This window comes from Candoia aspera, chromosome 6, assembly GCF_035149785.1.
Source record: "Candoia aspera isolate rCanAsp1 chromosome 6, rCanAsp1.hap2, whole genome shotgun sequence".
Lineage (NCBI taxonomy): Eukaryota > Metazoa > Chordata > Lepidosauria > Squamata > Boidae > Candoia > Candoia aspera.
Genome location: NC_086158.1, coordinates 44,147,626 through 44,163,774, shown reverse-complemented (window position 1 = coordinate 44,163,774; position 16,149 = coordinate 44,147,626). Strand labels below are relative to the sequence as shown.

The following is a 16,149-nucleotide window of genomic DNA, read 5'->3' as shown; positions in this document are numbered from 1 at the left end:
GTCGTATAAACGCATTTCACAAATAGGACAAGCAATATAACGCACTGTCTCTAGCACTGCTTTCTCTGAAAGAAAAAGCCAGAAAATCTGGAGTGTTTCCTAAACCCTAACTGTGAAATTTCTTAAACATGTTTCTTCTTTTCCTTTCCAGCAGTCCCTCCACTGAGCACAAATAGTGTGTCTCCATCTGTTACATTGCTGGCCAACAACCTTACAGTGCCCCAAAGTGACTTGCCGCCAGGTGCTTCCCCAAGGAAAAAACCACGTAAGCAGCAACACATCATCTCTACAGAGGAAGGGGATATGATGGAGACCAATAGCACGGATGATGAGAAATCCACTACCAAAAGCTTGCTGATAAAGGCAGAAAAGCGCAAATCACCTCCAAAAGAATATATAGGTGATTATTTGACTTCAGAGACAAAACTTTTATTTCCTAGTTAGTCATCTCTCAAAAGCATATCTATTCATCCACCCAAATACCATATTTCAATTGAATGGGGAAAAGGATGAACTTCTGTATTTCCAAAACCATTACAAATTAAGTATTTTTCCCACATTAATGCTGGAACTAGCATTACAAAAAACAGAACTAACCTCTGGTTTAAGGTCCAGTCATGGGATCACATTCAATTTTTGTAGTTCATAATACAAACTTCTTAGAGAAGCCTGAATAATTATTCTTAAATTTTTCTTAGATGAAGAAGGAGTGAGGTATGTGCCTGTACGTCCAAGACCACCCATAACTCTGCTTCGTCACTATCGCAATCCATGGAAAGCAGCCTATCACCATTTCCAGCGGTACAGTGATGTCAGAGTAAAAGGTATGTCTTCCACTAAATACATTTTGTATAGGTGTAGGAAATGATGTATTAGCCATCAACAATGCACCCAAAAACCTATTTAAAGATATATAACTTTTCAAGTGTATATGTAAGATAATCTACATCATTTTTCCAGTTGCTATTTGGTACAGTAATTTCTAATACCCCGGCTGTTTTCTTGTGCCTTAGCAACTCCTGACATTATCATTCTGAAATTCATAATGGCAGAAGTTTTTGTAAAAAAATTGGTGTGTCAGATCCACAATAAACGTAATGCATCTATTTCACCAAACTGCACAACTCCCCTAAATGGTAACAGGGATGTCACTGCATCATGGCAATGAACGTAATGGTCCTTGGCCAATGCAACCCGCCTCTGCACCCCCTGCCTTTAAAGGAAGTGTCTCTATAAAAAAAAATTACTGAATCTGACATTGTATAATTGATGGAACATCTCTGAGCTGAAAGTGAATCTTCAGAGCTTTGCAACCGTTACATGGCTTTTCTGATGGCTAACAGAAATAGAATAAATTGTATGAAAGAAAGACTTGTTTATACTGCATTACATATTTGGATCACAGAGTCTGACCTTTACATGCATAGCATGCCTACAGCCCTAAAGCAATTATATTACTCTAATAAATATCCACATAAAATACAATCCAGCATCAATAACGATAACCAATGCCAACATACATCCCAGATACATTTTTCATCAATTCTTTAATTGCCAAATGCCTGTCTAAATAATCAGGTCTCAACAAGTTTTGTGATTGTTAACACCGGCCTTATTTCTGGGAGTATCCACATGAAGGAACTCCGGTAGAGAATGCTCACCTCCTAGTCTGCTCCTCCTGCACTTCACAGGGAGTGGTGACCCTCAGTATGCATCCTCTGTCAGCACACAAGCAGATTCTACATGGAACAACTGGTCTCACGAATATCCAGGTCCCAAACCATATGGTGTTTTATAGGTTATTACAAGCATCTTGAATTATATCCAAAATCAATCTGACAGCCAATGCAGCTCCCATAGTACTGGTGCCGTATGACAATATTCCTATTACTACATAGGCAGCTACAATTTGTACCTGCCAGTTTCTTGCAAGCCCGTGTACAATAAATTACAGTAGTTCAGTCTAGAAGTAACAAGGGCACAAATGACTGCCTATCAAGAGCTCTCGTCACCTCTGTATTCCAGAGGTTGGTAAGTCTCCTAACATAACTGCTCTCCAGTTTGCTGGAAAACTTCCAAATACCCTCCGGAACCCAACTGGGTCCTCCAGGCACTTGGTCAGACAATTTGAATAGGTTCTGTATCCCTGCTCTGAAATATTAAATAGATATAACATGTGAAACCCACCTTCTTGTGCATGGCAGCCACTAAATCAGGCCTCCACAACTTGTAGAGGTGAAAGGGCCACATTTATACATTAAAAATACCTGGTGTTTGGCAACCAGTGGAGTGGTGGCAGCACTGGAGATGGAGGTATTGGAGGCACTCAGCAGTGTGTCTTTGGGGGCAGCAGCGGTGGTGAACTTCCTGACCTTTTAAAAAAATGCCAGTGAGCCCCACAAGAGGGTTTGGCAGGCTGCATGCAGCCCACAGACCATATGTTGTACAGGCTAAATACTGAGTTACCTTCAAATTCACTCCTAGGGACAGCAGATAGAAATTGTCCAGCATCATCATCCTGGGAGTAGAAACTATCAATCACACACTGATTTCAAGCAGCTCAGGCAGGGATGACCATGTGCATGCCAGTACAAAAAAACATTCCTACCATGTCCCTCTGTCCTGCTTCTGGTTTCGCTACTGATTCGCACACAGTTGTTATGGTAATTCGGAGTTTACTTAAGGTCAAGAGTCAAAGCATGCAATCCAAACAGTCTCAGACGCTTGCCTGAATGATTGGCTTTTAAATAGGAGCCTGCAGAAGAATAGTCCAAAATCATTCCAAGGTTCTAAGAGTCAGGTTGGGGTTGTTAGCCAGTCCAGAGGTCAGAGGTTCAAGGATTCTTACACGAACAGGATTCACAGGTCACACAAGAGCCAGAGATCAGACATTGTTTCCAGCAAAGGGAACATGGGTCAGGGCTGCCTCTTAAGTCAGGCTGCAGCCAGCTGTCACTAATCAAGAGATTTACTCCCTTGCTTGGCAAGGAGCCTCATAGAATGTCTCTGCTCTCTACTCACACCCAGACTGGGAGGCCTTATGTCATCCTCATCTGACTGCTCTAGCTGTCCAGGTGGTGCCTGTTTTTGATCAGTCTCTTGTGATTATGGGCTTGGTGTCTCCTGAGGCTGACATTCCTCAGGTTCAGCTGGAGCAGCTTCTTCAGATTCAGAATCTGAGTCCTGAGCCCGAGTCATGACACAACCATACATATAAAGGCCCACATCCAGCAAACTTCCAGTGACAATTAAGGTGTCCCAATGAAAAAGTGCCACTCTTCCCCACCTGAGGCTGATATAGTATCTGAAACCCCAGTAGGCATATCTTGGCATCAACATCATCACTTCAGTATGTACCTTCAGTAAACTTTCCACCTTCCATTCACCCACTCATAGATCCACTACCCATTCTTTACTAGTCTTCTTGTCTCTTCCTCTCCCTGCTTCCCCTGCTCTCATCCAGGCAAAGAGTTTCAGAGCCCTCTGTTGCTATCCTGTTCTTTCTTGGGGGGAGAGAACATTCCTCTGATGCTCCACACATCCCAACTCAGTCCTCCAATCTAATCCTCTTAATTCTCTTTTTTGCCCTTCATCTAATTCAATCCATTTCCACTGTCACAGTTGTTTTTCCATGTATCTTCCTTTCTCTAGCCATTACTAGAGTGCTCTCTGCAATGTTCTCTCCTAGTTTGTTGTAACCAAATTATTTCCACTCCTTCTCAGGTCTTAGTTCATTCTCTGAATAGCAGAATTCTAATGGGAGTCTGTCTAGGCATCCAGCTCTTTTTGCTGATTACCAAACAGCAGCTGGAACCTTTCCAACAACATCCACAGATTCAGCAGCTCCAGCCACAGTGGCTCCACAAGAAGAAACCCACATTTCAGATCTCCAGCTGCTTCTCCCACTGTACATGAACTTCCAGTGTGACATGACTCTGCCAACCTTGCCACTGCCTTAAGCCAGTGTATGTTCTGTCCAACTCCATCATCAAGCTCTTCTTCTTCGAGTTCTTCAATTCATCTTTCAGCTATAGATCCACTAGCTCTTACCACTGCATACTTCCATTCTTCTTTATCCTCAGATATCAACATTCCCTAACCAAAAGATTTCCTATTTTCAAACTCTAAAACTCTTACTACCTGGATTGAAATACTTTCCCACTCACTTCCATCTGAATAGATGTTTTGTTTTCGTTTAAAAAAATCTTCACATATTGAAATCATAGTTTGATTTCTAAGGTTTTTATAAATCTGATCTGGAAATCTGCTGTTCCATTCCAGCAACTGAGGTTGAGTATCAGATAATCCATGTATAAATTATGCGTACTTCTGCTAGACAATTTGTGTGTCCTCTTTATTTTGGTGAAAATACAACTAAATCTACTTTCTTTTTTGCATCTTTATTTGCTTCCTTCTCATCTCTCATTCCTTCTAGAAGAGAAGAAAGCTATGCTACAAGAGATAGCTAATCAGAAAGGGGTATCTTGCCGTGCCCAGGGCTGGAAAGTCCATCTCTGTGCAGCACAGTTATTACAGCTGGTAAGTGGGAGTCATGTTGATTCTATATAAAATAACTGCAGAACAGTTTAGGAAGCCACTTGAAAACTTACATATAGAGACTACCATAAGATTGGCAGTAATATCTCTTCAAGAATGAGGCAAGTAAATTTGTATCACATGAACCTAAAACTTTAGTAAGGAAGGAGTTTTTGAGGTTGGCATAAATGCTGATGCATTTTGCTCAAAACTCACCCTCTGGTGCACTGGTCTAAAGAAGGTATCAAATCAAGTTTATTACAGCCCTAAGGCCAGATACAATCAAGTTATCTATTAATAACAGTATTACATATCTATCTATCTATCTGTCAGAAAAACAGTAAGTATGATAGGATCTAAAATTAATTAAGAATAAAACGATTAAAATAAATCAAAATAAAATACTATCTTAAGTTCTAAACCTAAGTAATGGTGCGGTGTATCATGCAGATGGTAGCACAAAACTGGGCAACTTGGGAGGATCTAAAGAAGTGTCTGGGATGGTGCCACTGATCTGAGGCAGCACCTCTCTATATTCCTGGATGTTTGTATTTCAAGGGAGGTAGGTGCTTTACATTAGTGACAAGCTTAAGCCTTTATATTCCCAGAGGAGTAAAAAAGAAAACCAAAGTTTGGTTGTTATATGTGGACTACTGTTGGTTTTTAAAAACCATCTGAAGCTTTAGACTGAATCAGGATTTTAATCTAAGCACTAAGTGGTGGTTATATGAGAATTAAGGACTAAGAGCATCTCTTTTGCAGGCATCAGAGGGGGTTGGGCCTATGTGGAAGGTGGTATTGTGTTTCTTCACTGTATGTAGTTAGAATCCGTGTTTTCCCATTCAGCTAATTAGGGTGTTCCTTCTTCCTTTTGAAGAATATTGATGTCATTGTCAATATTGTGACTTCACTTCTGTTCTGGCAGCAGTGAAACTGTACTGAATCTGCTGAAAGCAGATAAACACTGGAGAGAAATTGGAATTTCTAATTTTATGTCCTGTAATATGAAACAGTGTGAAAGAGTGTTGCCAAATTTTAATATTTTGTAGACTAATCTGGAACATGATGTGTATGAACGACTCACTTCCTTACAAGAAGGCATTATCCCCAAGAAAAAGGCAGCAACTGATGATGACCTGCATCAAATAAATGAATTGATACAGGTGAGTTGTGCTGCTTATTTTGCTAATTTTCCTTGGCCTCTGCTGCAGCTGCAGAATAAAGCCTTGATATTTTAGACAAAACAACTGTTAGGGAAGAAAGCTGATCTACACAGTATGTAAACTAGAGATTTTCATTTGGCCACTTTTTTTTTTTAGCAAAGAGATTTAATTCGTATTTCCTGGACTGTAAATCAAAACTGAATTATCTTTTGGATAAATAGATATTTAATATCTGAAAAATAAAGGTATATGTACTCAACTGAAAGTTCTCATAAAGAAATGATTAAGTACAGTTAAGTTCGTTTTTAGGCCCTGATATTAGGCCAGTGTATCAACACATTTTAAATTATTCTTTTATCCGACATACTGCATTCAAAGCATGGCATTACATAATACAGTCCAGAGATCTGTGTAGTATTCTACACTATTACATAGTCTTTGTGCTATGCATTTACACAGTTTTCTTCTCAGGAAAAAACTACACATTGATATGTTCTGTTAGTCACGCTCCCCCTTCTCCTTTCTGGTGTCCATTTCATGTTGAACACAGTTGAATCTTTCACTTACACTTTAAACTAAGACAGAGAATCTATTTCAACTGAAGTTCCCTAGGCTCTGCATAAATACATCTGAGACTTCATTTTAGTGAAGGGCAGAGTGGGGAAGAGGACATGGGGGTGGGAACAGGACAACTTATGGGGATGACATGTGGCTCCCTATAAAATACCTGCCATGATTTATCTACCTTGTATCTCCTTAAAGCTCACTTTTATTGTGTGCAATAATTCTCACATTTTCTATAGGAATGAATTGTATTAGAAAACTGTCAGCAAGAAGAGTTGCAGGGAGGGAAGCCTTGTGAGAACATTGTTATGAGTCGTACTTTCTGGCATGCTATTTCTAATATTGAAATTCTTCAGTTTCTATATTTTTGGTGTTTCAAGATGATTGTCTGAAGATAAAATGCACTACTTTGATGTATTAAACTTTTTAATTCAGTGTTGTTATATTTGTTATATTTCAGGGAAATATGCAGAGATGTAAACTTGTAATGGATCAAATAAATGAGGCTCGAGAATCCATGCTAAAGGTCTTGGATCACAAAGAGCGTGTGTTGAAGCTCCTTAACAAGAATGGAACTGTCAAGAAAGTATCCAAATTGAAGAGAAAAGAAAAGGTTTAGAAATGAAACTAAAAGGACTCTGAAAACAAAACATGTACAGAACAGTGTTAAGGTTCTTTTATTGGGGGTTTCTTGTAAGAAGCAACATTTGAGTAAGAAAGACGTGTTTCAGAGATGGATGATGGATTAAAACATGGAACCCAGTGACCTTAAGAGATTATTAATAATCTGTCAAAGGAACAAAGATTTTTCTCAGGCTGATCCCGGTTTAAACTCTTCAGTCTCACTTTGTTTAGCTCTCTTGATAAGTCCCAGTGCCTACTAATTGGAACCATTGATGCAAGTGTGATAGACAGTCCCCTTCCTTCCACCTTACAGTTTTAGACATTACTTCACTAATTTGTACAATGGATTCCTGCAACAGACCTCAAGAGCCATCTGTCTTGAAGCAAATTGTCATAAATGTGCAAAAATTTGGAAGGATGACACTACTTCCACTGAGTCTGCCCATTCTGGCTCCTTACGAACTTGCAGTGGCTGAAACAGCCTTCATAAACCAGTGCTCTTTCACTGGCAACTCTGCTACGTTTAGAATCATAAGTGGTTCTGCAGTCTCTAGCTGTCAATTTTTAAAATACATTTCAAAGTTATTTGTAGTGTTGTGAATTTTGTGCTGTGCCCATGTTGGTGCTCCAGGACATTGTTTTCAAATGCAGCACAGTTCTTTCTGTAGCTGGTGTGAAGCTGTTCATTATATTGCAAGAAATTGTGCTATATAACATCTGAAAACGTAAATAAAGGATTTGGAGGATTTTGTATAAGAACATTGGGTATAATTGTGTGGAAAAAGTTAGAAATAGCAAAGAGAAGAGCCTGTATAAAAGCATATACCTTCCTTCAAGGTTGTTAAAAACAGATTGATAATACTCTTAATCCATCAAGATTGCATTAGTCTTTATTTCTGAATTAGAAGTCAATGCTTCTTTTAATCCAATCTTGTAATTACTATGCTAAAATAAGATACACAAACAAAAGTATCCAGATAATATAAATTTGTCATTTTGATAGAAAGAATAAGAACCCAAACTTTACTGAAATTCTGCTCCTATTGATTTCAGTTAGGACTGCACAGAATATCTTTAAGTATATTATGCCACTATTATTTAAACAGAGCTCTTTCACATAAATTAAGTGAAGATATATAATGTTTGTCTAAGTATACTTTTTGAGAAGGAAGTTTTATAAGAATTTCCCATCATGCTCATGATCCAGTCTCATGCAGGTACTCCAAGATCACTATTCTCTAGGTTTTGCATTTCACTTTTAGTTCTTCCTGCTGCATTGAGGCTTCAGGTTGCTCCAATTTTCAGTAGTGAGTGGGGAAGAGAGACGAATCCACAAAAACCCCAAGCACACACACACACTTACTATTTCCAATTTATTTACTAATAATATTGAACATTAGACAAGAATAGTAACATCAAAACAGAAATAACAAAGATGTTCATATTTGGATAATAAGAGCATGTCAACCCCTTCTACTTAAGAGATGGGCAAGCCCTGGGGGTCAGTGAGACCCTAATACCTTTTTGTGGCTCTGGAGACTTCTCCAATTACAAATGCCAAAAATTGACAGTATTGTATAGTTTCCCACCATAAAACTATTGCAGCACTTAACATCATTTAAAAACTTCCCCATCTAAAACCCATAAAATAATAGAAAATTCTGTAAAATAACCCTACCTGCTGCGGAACATGCTTTTCCATAGAATGTTAAATATGACTCCCCATCACCAATAATATGGCTGCCCTCGTTCTACTGTCACAGATTCAACACTAAAAAGTCAAAGAAGACTTCTGAAAATGGAGCAATATAAGCACTACGTTATTCTCTGCTACACAGTTCTAGTGTTCTACCTATACAATTGGACTGTTGCCAACTTATCTTAGGAAAGCAACTTAGAGAATAGATTTCCAAGGGCCCCAAATGTCTGATAAATAGATTTATTGTAGCAAAGTTAACAAAGTTATTATAAAAGAAATTGCAATGACTGTTATGTATCAAATGCAAGCTCTATAGTGGGATCAAAATTCAAATTCTTGCACCTCTTTTCTCCTGCCTGCATAATGCAAAGGCTAGGCACCTGTCTTTTGGGCAAGATGGACATTTTCTATGAAATGGACTGCCCTGGTGTAAGGCTGTTTGCTTGTTACTGTGTGAGTTTGCATGGCAGCTGTGAGTCAGTGAAAAGTTGAGATACAGCTTATCTATGCACTTGTTTCCATGCAAACATTTACAGTACTATTTTAAAATATAGGCCATTTGAATTAGTGTAGAAAAGATCACACTATCATACAATAAAATTCCAAAGCCACGTTTTCAGACAAACCCATTAGCTCTGAGATGACTATTATAGAACAAGGACCTTGAAACTGAGGATTCCTTGTAGTGTACAAGCTTCCTCAATTGACAGCAATGTATACCTGACTTTTAATATGCTCTCAGCTCATGAGTCAATAGCGTACAATAAAGCTGATTATGCATGCTGGATTCTATAGCATGCTATTCACCCCTGCTTCTCAGGAATACTTATATTCTAGCACAGTATTAAGGGTTCCTTGACATTCAATTATATGAAATCAAAAAATACATTTGATTTGATAATTTTTTATGTAAAAGAAAATTGAAAACCTGCTAAAAGTTTTGTGGTCCCCATATCTCCCTGATTTCTGATAAGGAATTAAATTTATTGTATCAAAAATGACTTAAATTTAAGTAATTCTGAAAAAGTACTGAGATTCTGGTCTGCAAGCAAACGCCACTGGGTTCAAAATAATTTCTTCCAAGTGAAAGTGAAACTCCATGAAGCAACATTCTATTAGACGCAGTAGAATTTTGTACATAAAAACAGTAGACCTTTTAGGCTTGATGTATAAATATATACTTGCTCACAAGTTATACAATGAGCGGGTTCATTTCTAAAACAACATGTAAAGGATTGCATTGTTAGTCTCTTACAGTCTTTCCAATTTGGATAGCCTTATAAATCTAATAACAACAATAATGATTATATTATTAAACAGGATCAGATCTGCTAAGTGCTAGGATGAGAGATCATCAGGAAATCCCAGGACCATGGAAGTTGAAAAAACTTACTGGAAGAAGGCAATCACAGATCATATCCATACTGTGGTCAAGAAAACAAAAAGGACATAGCCATGTAGTCACTGGCAGTCAAACTCAACCTGAGAATTCTTTGCCCTGGTTTTCTAGCACAGTGGTTCTCATGACCCCCTGGGGTGCCACTAGCAAATCTGAGGGGAAGTCACAAATTTGGGAGGGCTTTCCAACAGAACATTGAATCTTTGAGAACTTTATCCCAGAGCAGGATCAACTTTATCCCAGAGCAGGATCAACAAGCCTAATGCACACAGACATACCCCTCCTTGCAAAATTGCACTACTCTTGCCAGAGAGGGGCAAACTGGCTGCATGTAGATCCAGTTGGGCTGGGGGGAGAGGAAGGATTTCTTTGCCATCCATAAAAGAAGTCAACTCCTGGCCATGCTGTCCCAGCTTGCAGAGGGATGGAAGATAGTACATGCCCCTTTCAAAAATGGGAGTGGACCTTTGAAAGTAAAGGAACCCCACTGGGACCACAGGTCCTGCACCACCAGCTACCAGTCGGGCCAGTAGATGAACCTGCTGGACCATTTCCCAATCCAGCCTGAAGGTAGGTGTGCAGGTCTCCCTCTCCTGGCTAGTATTCCCCAACTTTTTTTGCTAGGTCCACTACAGGCTTTGATCCTGTAGGCCAACTTGCTGGCTGAGCCACAGCCCTGCCTTGAACTTTGGGGCCAAGATTACTAAGGATACAGCAGCTTATCTGTATCAGGTCACTGGAGGGAAGACTGCTTTACTCTGCCCATACTCAAAGGAAGCACACTTGTTTCCCTCCCACTGCCATAAGTTTAGTGAAGAAGACAGGGTGCAAAGGAGGATGAAAGGCCTCTGAGCCAGAAAGCAGTCTCTAGAGAAGGAGCAATTTATATGGAGGAGGAGGAGGAGGAAGGGAGATGATGGCTGGTTGACCTGTGGAGTGTCCCCAGAAACCTCAGCTTGTCCCAAGATCCACAATCCCAGGAACAGAGTTGCAAGAATGGAAAGCTGTTTTGTACAGAAGTAAAATGCACTGAAATCCTATATAGGAGGTATAAAAGGCATGGAAAACAATATATACTGGCTTTTTGCAGCCTATGGCTGCTTTTCTCCCTTTTATTTTATTGATTTATTTATTAAACAAATTTATCACTGCCCATCTCCCAAAAGGGACTCTGGGTGGTTTACAATAAAACATGAATAAAAATATAAAACTGTAAAACACCATAATACACAATAAAATGAATATGATAAAAACCCCAATGGCTGGAAGTTCTCTGTGATTTGCAAGCAGAGCAGGGTCCTTCTAAGAAACTAACCATCCCCAGGAATGGCTACTCTCTCTCCCGCCCCAGGCATAATTAAAGAACCAGGTCTTTAGCTGTTTCCTAAAGTCCAGGAGGGAGGGAGCCAATCTCACTTCCGGGGGAAGGATATTCCAAAGGGCAGGGACTGTTGCAGAGAAGGCCCACCTCCTGGACCCTGCCAGATGGAATTCTCTTGCAGACGGGGTCCGTAGCATGCCCTCTCTGCATGACCGGGTGGGACGGGTTGATGTGATGAGGAGGAGATGGTCCCTTAGGTAACCTGGACCCGTGCCATGTAGGACTTTAAAGGTGATAACCAACACCTTGAATTGGACCCGGAAGCATACTGGCAACCAATGCAGCTCATGGAGCAACGGGGTGACATGTGCTGATCTTGGGAAACCCAAGATCGTCCACACGGCTGCATTTTGCATCAGCTGTAGCTTCCTGATACTCTTCATGTAGAGTGCATTGCAGTAGTCTATATGGGAGATAATCAGGACATCAGTGACCGTTCGCAGGGCCTCTCGCTCCAGCAAGGGATGTAACTGGCACACAACATGAAGTTGCACAAAGGCCCTCCTAGCCACAGCTGCCACCTGCCCTTCAAGCAGGAGCCATGAGTCCAGAAGGACCCCCAAGTTATGCACCGGGTCTGTCTGGGGCAGTGCAACCCCATCCAGAACTTGTCAAGATGACAATTTCCCAGAAATCGAGGAGCCATTAATCCACAGCCACTCCGTCTTCCCCGGGTTCAGCCACAACCTGTTGTCCCCCATCCAGGCCCCACAGCCCCCAGGCACTCAGAAAGGATGGCCACAGCATCACTTACTTCACCTGGGATGGAGATGTATAATTGGGTATCATCTGCATATCGATGATACTTCACCCCGTAGTGACAGATGATCTCACCCAGTGGTTTCATGCAGATGTTAAAAAGGAGCGGAGAGAGTACCGAACCCTGCGGCACCCCACAAAGAGGGGCCGCGGGCCGGATCTCTCGCTCCCTATCAACACCAACCGGGACCGACCCTGGAGGAAGGAGGTGAACCAGTGCAGAATCATGCCGCCCACCCCCAACTACCTAAGTTGGTCCAGAAGGATACCATGGTCGATGGTATCAAAAGCCACTGAGAGGTCAAGAAGAGCCAGGATGGATGCACTGCCTCCATCCCGCTCCCGCCAGAGGTCATCCACAAGCGCAACCAATGCCATTTCCGTCCCATAACCGGGCTTGAAACCTGACTGAAAGGGGTCTAGATAATCCGTTTCATCCAGAATCCCCTGGAGCTGCAAAGCCACCACTTTCTCAACCACCTTCCCCCAAAAGGGGAGGTGGGAGACTGGGCGAAAATTGTCCAGTATAGTAGGGTCCAGCGATGGTTTCTTGAGGAGGGGGTGCACCAGCACTTCCTTAAAGGCTGCTGGGAACACCCCCTCTCTCAAGGATGTGTTTACCATCGCCTGGACCCAGCCACATGTCACCTCCTGCACTGCTTTCACCAGCCAGGAGGGGCATGGGTCTAATTGGCAAGTGGTAGCATTTATAGTCCAGAGGATCTGGTCCACTTCCTCAGGTTCAACAGGATCGAACTGGTCCCAGATAACCTGGTAAGTACGTTCCCTGGGTATCTCCTCTGACTCTGTCTCATTCTTGGAGTCCAACTCGGTCTGGATCTGAGTGATTCTATTCTGTAGGTGCCCCAAAAATTCCTCCGCATGGCCCTGTAGAGGGATTTCTGACTCCCCTTTCCCTAAAAAGGATCAGGTAATCTTAAACAGGGCCACCGGGCTGCATTCTGCAGACGCAATAAGAGCAGAGAAGTACTGGCGCTTCGCTGCTCTTACCGCCACAAGGTAGGCCTTAATCGCAGCTCTAGCTTGTGTTCAGTCAGGTTCAGCTTTTGTCTTCCTCCAGCGGCACTCTAGGCGTCTTTTAACCCTCTTCAAAACCCTCAGCTCCTCCGTAAACCACAGGGAGTGCCGGATGGGCAAGAGAGGCCGCACAGGCGCGATCCTATCCAAGGCTCCGGCCGCCTCGCTATTCCAGGCAGCAGCGAGGGCCTCCGCTGGACCGTGCAGGAGAGACTCAGGTATAACCCCCAGCTCCCTCTGAAACCCAGCCAGGTCCATCAGTCGCCAGGGGCGGACCAATCAAATGAGTCCTGCCTCCCTGTGGGGGGGGGCAGCACGAGAGGATCTCAAGGCCACCAGGGCATGATCTGACCATGACAAAGGGGAAAGATGTAATTCTCCCCTCAGATCATCTTGCCACTGCTCTGACAAGAAAACTAGGTCCAGGGTGAGGCCACTGTCTCGAGTCAGGTCCTGAATAATCTGGAACAGGCCCATGGCTGCCATGGTGGCCATGAACTCCTGGGCTGCTTTCGAGGCCTGCCCCAGGGAAGGCAGATTGAAGTCCACCAACACCATAAGCCTGGGGAACTCCACCAAACCTGAGATGGCCTCCAGCAGGAGCAGGGAGGCTGGTATACTAGCAACACTACCAACTGTTCTCGGGAACCCAGCTTGAAAAACAGGGTCTCACACCCGGCCACTTGTGGAGCAGGACCCCTGACGACCACTAGGGATTCTCGGATGACAACAGCCACCCCACCTCCCCTGCCCTGAGGTCGCGGCTGATGCCAGACTCGAAACCCAGCCGGGCACATCTCCGAAAGAGCAACACATCCTTCCACGCCCAGCCAGGTTTCACTAATACACACCAGGTCTGCCCCCTCTTCTGTGATCAAGTCACATATGAGGGGGGCCTTGTTGTTTATTGACCTGGCGTTACAGACCAGCAGCCAAAAGTCAGGACAACCATGAGTCTGCTGTCCAGGACCCGGGTTCGAGCACAGAGGGCCAGAACATGCCACAGGTAACAAGCACCAGGGGCGTCTTCCTCTATGATGACCCACCCTCTGGCTCCAGTCATATCGTCCCCTTCCAGTCACCACCTCAATCACCTGCCCCGCCCTACAACCCTCGGGATCTCGAGATCCATTAGCCCCCACTCCTGGACTCCTGAGATCCAAAATTGCCTCTTGAATCAGGTTGTCTAATCTAGATTTTATCTTGTGTTTTGGAATGCTGTGGTTTCACCCAAAACCTTCAGCTTTGTACAGTGTCATTTTCTCAAACAGAAGCATTGGACACAGGAATTGTGGCCCTTGTTGAGGTCTTACCTACAGCAATCATACCTTGCCATTTACCATTTTAGGTGGTGACAGCACTGCAAAATCTGAGGACCCCTCCTTAAAATGCTGTATCACAAACAATTGGAGTAGATTTTCCCAGCTCTACGATTCAGTCTGCCAGTACAATTACATTTACATTTGTCATTTAAATCTGCAGCCTTAAGCATACTTACTAAAGAAAAAGTTTCCATGAGTTCAGCTGAACATTCATCTGAGTAAAAATGTGTAGTATTTCTCAGCACCTTCATGAAAATAGTCAGTTTAATTATCTGCAAAAAAAGACACTTTCATTAGTCCTTATCTTTAATTGAATTTATCTTGAATATTTATTTACCTAGATTTAAAAAAATAAAGCACAGAGACATCACACGGAAAACAAAAGTACATTCTCTCAAGGAAATGGCTTTTCCAACTGTAGCAGTCTGTGAAAGCTGGACCATTTGAAAATCTGAATGAAGAAAAAATGATGTCTTTGAATAGTAACCCTAGAGAAAATTGCTGAGATCACAGAAAGAACAAATCACTTAATACTGAAATAAAATCAGACTACTCACTGGAAGAATAATGAAGCTAAAGTTTAACTATTTTAGACACATAATGCAGAAATAAGAGTCATTGGAAAAGTACCCTGATGTTCATAAAAATGGAAGACAATTGAAAAAGAAGTTGACAGAAAACAAAGTGGTTAAATACTGTCACCAATGACCCAAGCATGAGCTTACAAGTACTCAAAGAAACAGTTACTGACAAACATTCCTGGCAAAATGATATCCATTAAATCACAAAGTCAGAAGCAACTGGATGGAAATAGTCTTGAATGGGAGAATATCATGTACACAGATGCATTATATGAAACACTCTATGTACTTTGATGCAGCATATTGTAAACCTTAGGTCTATATACAGTCTATTGGCTGAGCTCTGTTTTGAAATGTTGCAAATAAGAAGTTGAGATTAGTAGTTAATAGCAGCTTTGTGAAAAGTGACGTATTTCAAAGCTACAAGTTCTTTTCCATTCGGTTCACCTTACTTTCTACAAACAATCCGGTAAATTGTAGCTACACATTGCATGACATCTATGTTGTAAAGTTTTGAAGCAGTGTAAAAGATTGCTTTGCACGATAAAAAAAAATCCCACTTTGAGATGTACATAACGCTATTAAGCACAATCGATCTTCGTCCCGTGGGAACTGGCCTTATGCAAGAAATGGCATGGAGTAGCCGGAGCTTCTAAACTGGCAGTTTGATTTCTTTCTCTAGAGTGCACTGGAAGTAGTGGGACTTTGTGCTGAAAAGTAACGCATTCCTAGTTTATGTGATCAGATGTACAGTAATAAAAAAAAACTGAATGATAGAACTGAGCGCTTTTGAGTTGCAATGCCAGAATAAAAAACTTCCCATCGTTAGCTAGACGAGTACAAAAGAGGACGGGGCTTCTAAATATTAAACAATTGTGCTGAAGTAGTTTTCAAGACCAATTTCCTTTGCCTACATGCTGTTAAAGGCGTAGCAGCCCTGTCCTAATCATCCCGAGGCTGTCAGTTCTTACCGGTGGACCGACAAAGTTGCCCTTTGAGGAAATTCCAAAGGAAATCCTAACATACGGAATCAATATCTGTTGTCTGTCTCCATTTCCCTTCGTTCTCTATAGTCGCCAGGGC

At 41.9% G+C, this 16,149-nt stretch overlaps 1 protein-coding gene and 1 long non-coding RNA gene across 8 annotated transcripts in view; one reads left to right on the top strand and one right to left on the bottom strand.

Annotated features, from left to right (window-relative positions):
• SAP130 (Sin3A associated protein 130) overlaps positions 1 to 7,646 on the top strand; it is a 23,944-nt gene extending 16,298 nt beyond the window's left edge. For 2 of the 7 annotated variants that reach the window (XM_063306942.1, XM_063306940.1), the window contains exons 17-21: positions 155 to 400; positions 699 to 824; positions 4,436 to 4,539; positions 5,586 to 5,699; positions 6,724 to 7,646. In XM_063306942.1, coding sequence (XP_063163012.1) covers positions 155 to 400; positions 699 to 824; positions 4,436 to 4,539; positions 5,586 to 5,699; positions 6,724 to 6,882 — 749 coding nt within the window. In that variant the 3' untranslated portion in view covers positions 6,883 to 7,646. Of the gene's footprint in view, positions 1 to 151; positions 401 to 698; positions 825 to 4,435; positions 4,540 to 4,986; positions 5,099 to 5,585; positions 5,700 to 6,723 lie in introns of those variants that run through there. The other 5 variants (XM_063306939.1, XM_063306938.1, XM_063306943.1 and 2 more) reach the window with 4 other exon arrangements.
• LOC134499980 (uncharacterized) overlaps positions 1 to 16,149 on the bottom strand; it is a 17,222-nt gene extending 1,073 nt beyond the window's left edge. The window contains exons 1-2 of the long non-coding RNA XR_010068184.1: positions 16,038 to 16,149; positions 14,662 to 14,757 (exon numbers count right to left, since the gene is read on the bottom strand). This is a non-coding gene — a long non-coding RNA (uncharacterized LOC134499980). The remainder of the gene's footprint in view (positions 1 to 14,661; positions 14,758 to 16,037) is intronic.